A 6,472-nucleotide genomic window follows, 5' to 3' on the forward strand; every position below is an offset into this window, starting at 1 on the left:
GGACGCCGGGGGACCGGGTCCTTCTGCAGGAGACCTGCCCCGCCGCGCGCCCGGGGACGGGGAGCGGGAGGCAGCGGCGCGCGGAGCGCCCTCGTGGGACCTGCCGGCGGCCCGGGGCGGTGACCCAGGTGAGGGCAGAGGGGCGGAGGCGTCGGCGGCGGAGCCCTTGGGACCTCCAGCCAGACCGCCTGGCGCCTGGAGGTGGAGAGGTGCCGGGGATCCCGAGCCCCCTGGACCTTTGGGGAGAGGGAACCCCGCTGGTCTCCAGCTCTTCCTTCAGACCTCGGAGGAAAAGGAGGAGGGTCCTAGAGGCGCTGGCATTTTCGGGCGCAGCCAGGAGCCCGGCGTGAGGACCGAGCCCGGAGCCGGCGACCTTTATTACTGGCCGAGGAGAGCCGGGAGACACCGGGGTTCCCACCGCGACTCCCCCTCCAAGACGGGCAGTGGACCCCTGGGGCACGAGGGGCGGGTGATGGCACCCCCCGGAAGGGCGCTGGCTCAGAATGGGTCCTCGGGGGAAGGGGTCCCCGAAGGCGAGGATCCCCGGCCGCGAAACAGCACAAACCGGCGCTTGCGACTGAAGAACCCCTTCTACCCGCTGACCCAGGAGTCCTACGGAGCCTACGCGGTCATGTGCTTGTCGGTGGTGATCTTCGGGACCGGCATCATTGGCAACCTGGCGGTGATGTGCATCGTGTGTCATAACTACTACATGCGGAGCATCTCCAACTCCCTCTTGGCCAACCTGGCCTTCTGGGACTTCCTCATCATCTTCTTCTGCCTCCCACTCGTCATCTTTCACGAGCTGACAAAGAAGTGGCTGCTGGAAGATTTCTCCTGCAAGATTGTGCCCTACATCGAGGTAATAATGCCTTCCAGAGGGTCTGAAACTATTGGCTTTACCCATTTCCGGGTTTTATAGTATCAGAACTGCTGCTCGAGGTACCTACCTGACTGCTAAGTCCCATGGGGGGTCCCTCCTTCATTTCTCTTGCCAGTTATCTATCTATCTATCTATCTATCTATCTATCTATCTATCTATCTATCATCTATCTATTATCTATCTATCTATCTATCATCTATCATCTATCAAGAGGGGTAGCTTTGTTCACTCACCTTCAAACTCATCTGCTCCCAGATTGTGCAATAATTATGATCTCATAATGTGTAGAATTGTTTTGATTTTAAATTTATTTCCCTGAATATAGTGTCACATATATTTCTGATTTGGCACCAAGCAGATTCTAGAGTTAATAAGTGGCCAGTGCATGGTTGTCATGATCAGAATCCAGCAAGAAAAAACTTGTATAATTCATCTTCTAGATTTCCAGGCTCCAAGATGATTTTCCCCCTCAAGAGATTATTGCATTTTTTTCTTAAATATCAAAATAGGAGTAATACTTTATTCAGCAAAGGAAATCTGCCTTTCTTTGTTTTTCAGTTGGCCTCATGATATATTAATAACCTCCTAAATTAGTTTAAGTGTCTTTGGCTGTCTGCCATGCTGTCCCATCTAAACTCTCATATCATTTCTTGTTTCTTTGTTTCCTTCTCAATTTTTCGATACTTTCATTTATTTTGTATGAATGAGCGTAAGCAAAAATAACACTTTGGCCATCCGGGGACAGAATTTATTTAACATTCTCAAAGTATATATGTTTGCCATTTGCCATTGACTATTTTAAGGGATTGACTCTAAAACTAGAAGATTTTTTAAGAAGAGGGGCATATAATAGGTTCTAAACTTTGGAAACAAAAATTTTTCTGCGTAAAATTTGACTGTTTCACCCTACAGCTAGTGTCCTGCACTGTTATTATGGCAGTTGGAATGTGCTCTTTAAATGGCCTCTCTTTAAACACCAGCTCTTGGAAGGAGCCCAAGTGCTTTGCTGCCAGTTGTGTCTTTAGCCAGCTGGCCCTTGATTTCCTCCATTCATACTGCTTGTTTCATTTATGGAAGCAGAAGAAGGGAAACTGTAAATATTCCGGAGCCCCTGATCCCGTCTGGCACCAGGGCCAGTGACACTATGTTCAACATTGTCCCAGGGCCTGAGGCTAGGGGATAAGTACACAGAAACAGTACCTACTTAAAAGGACCAAGACAAGAGACAGTAAATAAGACCCTGTGTTATCCTGGCAGGGATCAGATGCAGAATCAGGCCGTGCTTGCTAAATCAGCTGTTCCTACTTTACCAGGATCCAGGATTTCTCTTGTTGCCAAGCTCCAAGGAACTCTGAAATATCCAGTTTATTTGGTAGACCATTCAATGTTGAATTGCAGAGAGGTAGTTGAATTTATGTTGGTGAATATGTGTCTACCAATTGCCTTTTCAAGGTCAATTTCAACTTAAAATTTCTTTTGTTTAAGAATGTAGAAGAAATTAAAATAGGTAAAGAAGAGGCAACAGTAAACTGTAAAATAAACAGGAGAGTTACTCCAATAAAAGGCATATGTATTGGACATGGAGAAACCTTTATCATTAGAGGAAAAAGTAATAAAGAAGACAGAAGAAAAGAAACTGGGGAAAGAAACATTTTTACCAAAGTTCTTGGAAAAAAAACTTTAAAAGTAAAGAATTCCATCCGAATTCACACAAAAATTGGTTAAATTAATGAGACCTATAAATTGTGAGCGATGGTATTTATTATGTATGGGTTTTCATTTTTCTAATTCTAAGAAGTTTTAAAAAATATCTCCTGTGATTTCATCTTCCAATTTAATTCTCTGCTCCTTAAGAATACTTGTTTTTACCTCTTATTATTAACACTAGTGGCCCGGTGCATGGATTCGTGCACATGGAAATTAATTAGAAGAAATATTTGCCCTTGATCTGTAATAGAAATGTCAACAAAAACAACCAAATTCACGATCAAAACACACACGTGCAGCTGGGGCCAGTGAGAGCTTTCTATGTACTGCACATGTGCGAGTCAACATTTATTTCTAAATTGCCAGTGCTGGTCATATGTACTGGCCAGTTGGTTGGTCTGACAGATGTAGGGTCAGATACTTAGCCTTTTATATATAAAGACTAGAGGTCTGATGCACGAAGATTCGTGTAAGAATAGGCCTTCCTTCCCCTGGCTGCCGGCACTGGCTTCCCTCTGGCACTCAAGACATGGGCTGCTTTGGCATCTGGGACCGGGGCTGCTTTGCTCTGGCTGCTGCCGCCACCCACCGGGGGCATGCTTCGCGCCTGGTGTGTGTCCGCTGGGGTGAGGGCATGCTCTGAGCTGCGCTGTGGCTGCTCAGAGCATACCCCGACCCCTGGTGTGTGTCCTCTGGGGCTGGGGGTGGCACCCAGTCCCCTCCCGCCCATCTGCGTACGCAACTCCTCCTGAGCAGTCCTGATGCAGCCTCCTCCTGAGCGGTTGTGATGCCCCGCTAACTTGCATATTACCTGATTTTATATATATATAGATGGTTATTTCTTGGTCTCTGTATTTTTTCTTCTTTATAGACCTACTTAAAAAAAGTTATTGGTACCAGGCTTTATTTTCCCTAGAGAAGCAAAGGTTTTGGGGGGAAAAGATTTACTAATTTTTTAATTGAAAAATCAGACTACAATATATATTTTTACTGTTAAACTATGAGTGAAAATCTCAGTCTTTAATCTAAAATGTAAAATGTGTTCTCTACATTCCTACCTAATCTTATTTCTCTGAAATAATTTTATAATGTTTTATCATGCTTAGTGAAAATAATTACAGACAGTCCTCTCGACATACGTCGTTTCATGGTTATGTCGCCATCTCCCATTTATTTATTAAAAAAAAAGTTCTGTCATTTCGACGTATGTACATATGTGCTTTATGTTTTTTATTATTTATTTACCACAAGTAAAGGTCAGGAATTGTTATCTTTCTTTTAAATTCTTTTACTGTTTCACTTCATTACTGCTGTGTATGTGCTCCATGTGAGTGACGTAGGTGCTTATGTAGGTGGGTTCCGACTTATGGTGAAAATCATGCTATGTCGCACTGTAGGAACAGATCTCCGACTTAACCCAAGGACCTATTGTATTGGACTACCAACAGCTTCATATTTCCTGATTATGACAATAAGTACAGTCCAAAACCCCAAATAAAGCATTTCTGCCTCCAGGAGGCACTGTTATTTTCACAGAAGTCACAGAGATTTATTTAGTGTCTGTTCCATGTCAGGTTTTCCCCTAAACAGACCCTAATGTGGGAATTTGTTTGCAGGAAGTATGTTGGGTACACACTCAAGTTCAACACCTAGTAGGGAATGAAGCATGCGGGGCTGGGCAGAAGAAGCTGAACTGAGATGCAGATGCCACCATGACCACAGGGAGCTCTAGGTCTGAGGTGGCCCTGCCAAGATATCCTGAACTGAGGCCTGGGGACCCACACTTTATGTCCCCTAATGGACCAGTCATTGGATACAAGTGGCTCCCAGAAAGGGGGCACAACCTTGAGCTGAGTGGATCTCTTTGGTCAAGGGCAATTTCTAAAGAGGGATGCATTTAAAAGCCATCAACCACCAGTAGCACTAGTGGTTGGGTGAATCAGCACTTCATTAGGGCGGCAATCTGGGTGGGGAGCCACAGCCTTCACCACAGTAGCTTTTGAATTATCATGTTAAATTATAATCAGATGGCATCTTAATCCAACTCCTTGATCTTAAAGATGAAACATGAGATTCAGAGAAAAGAAATGACCACCCTAAGTATATATACCTAGTCAGTGGCAATCAGACTCTTTGTCTCAACACTTGATGTTGATGTTTACTATTAGACTAACATCTTTGAGGCAAAAGGGTTCCTGAAGTACATTCGGTTTTTTTTTTGTTTGTTTGTTTTTACATTCGTTTTTATTTCTGCTCTTTGGCATCTTTAAAAAGTATTTCTATATTCAATAGATGATAATAAAATAATAGGCATCAATTGGTATATGATGGCATTTATAGCTTCTTATATTATTACCAGAGGCCTGATGCACAAAAATCGTGCAAGAGTAGGCCATCCTTCCCCCGGCTGCTGGCACCAGCTTCCCTCTGGCACCCAGGACCCAGGCTTCCCTCGCAGCCCCTGCTTCATCTGGAAGGTCGTCCAGAAGGACGTCCGATCTAATTAGCATATCATGCTTTTATTATTATAGAAGTTTCATCTTGTTTCTCATAAATTGACAGTAAGGTTCTATAGTTGTTAGCTCATTAATTTTTTTTAAAATTGCAATAAGCCTAGACAACTGCACTTTAAAAACATAATTATTTTCGTGATCAAATAAAGTTCTATAAGTTATATTTTATGTTCTTAAAATCACAAAGTGTTTTAGATTAGTGAAGAACATTACAACTTTAAACAATTGAAGGTTTAAAGAAATCAAACATTTGTTTAAACTTTCTCCAAAACCCGTCTCTTCCCAATCATTTTCCTCTTGACCACAAGACTTCTAAAAATTATTTGAGATTATATCTTCTTTTATTACCTAGCTTTTGCCTTTTCTTCATTTATATTTATTTGTTTTCTATTTTCCTTTCTTTCTTTTTTTTATCACATACCCTCTTATTGATTTACAATGTATGCTTTATCATGTTTTTTCTGTTTTCATGTTATTTTTAATATTTCTCATTTAAAAATTTTATCCATAATTTATTTTTATTGAGGTATTATTGACTATAACATTATATTAGTTTCAGGTATACAACATAATGATTTGATATTTATATACATTGTAAAATAATTGTCACAACAGGTCTAGTTAATACTTCTCACCTTACATAGTTGCCAATCTTGTGATGAGAACTTTTAATATTTACTTTCTTAGCATCTTTCAAATATGTGATACAGTACTATTAGCTATTATAATCATGCTGTGCATTACATCCATAATTCATTTATTTTATAACTGGAAGTTTGAACCTTTGACCCCCTTTAATCATCTCTTCCACCCTGCACCTTACTCCTGCCTCTGGCACCCATCAATCAGTTTATGACTTGGTTTTTTTAATTTTGGGTTTTTTGTTTTGTTTTGATTCTATATATAAGTTTAGTCATGCAGTATTTGTCTTTCTGTGTGACTTATTTCACTCAGCATAATGCCCTTGAGGTTGTTTCCATTATCTTGGCAATTGTATGCTGCAATAAACATGAGGGTGTATATATCTTTTCAACTTAGTACTTTAGTTTTCTTTAGCTAATTTCCTAGAAGTGGAATTGCTAGATCATATGGTAGTTCTATGAGACCCATCCATGCTGTTGCATATGGAAAGATTTTATTATTTTTTATGCCTGAATAATATTCCATTGTGTATGTGTGTGTATGAGCACTTTCTTGATGTGATGGTTCATTCACACCTGTGTACAGAGGTGATTGGGGAGAGGCTGGCATTGGTAGTGATTCAGTAGGAACTTTAGAAGACCTGGGGAAGAAGGATAATAATTTTTACCACTTGGTGAGCACAGATGGTACAAATTGGACTCAGCACTGGGGAGGATGCCCATGCTCA

The 6,472-nt window shown here is 41.6% G+C and overlaps 1 protein-coding gene across 1 annotated transcript in view; it reads left to right on the plus strand.

Moving 5' to 3' along the window:
* GPR37 (G protein-coupled receptor 37 (endothelin receptor type B-like)) overlaps positions 1 to 6,472 on the plus strand; it is a 70,023-nt gene that overhangs the window by 45,683 nt on the left and 17,868 nt on the right. Inside the window, exon 2 of the mRNA XM_006764313.2 lies at positions 1 to 862. Within this exon, the coding sequence (XP_006764376.1) occupies positions 1 to 862 (862 nt within the window). The remainder of the gene's footprint in view (positions 863 to 6,472) is intronic.

The sequence above is a fragment of the Myotis davidii genome, unplaced genomic scaffold (genome assembly GCF_000327345.1).
Source record: "Myotis davidii unplaced genomic scaffold, ASM32734v1 scaffold179, whole genome shotgun sequence".
Classification (NCBI taxonomy): domain Eukaryota; kingdom Metazoa; phylum Chordata; class Mammalia; order Chiroptera; family Vespertilionidae; genus Myotis; species Myotis davidii.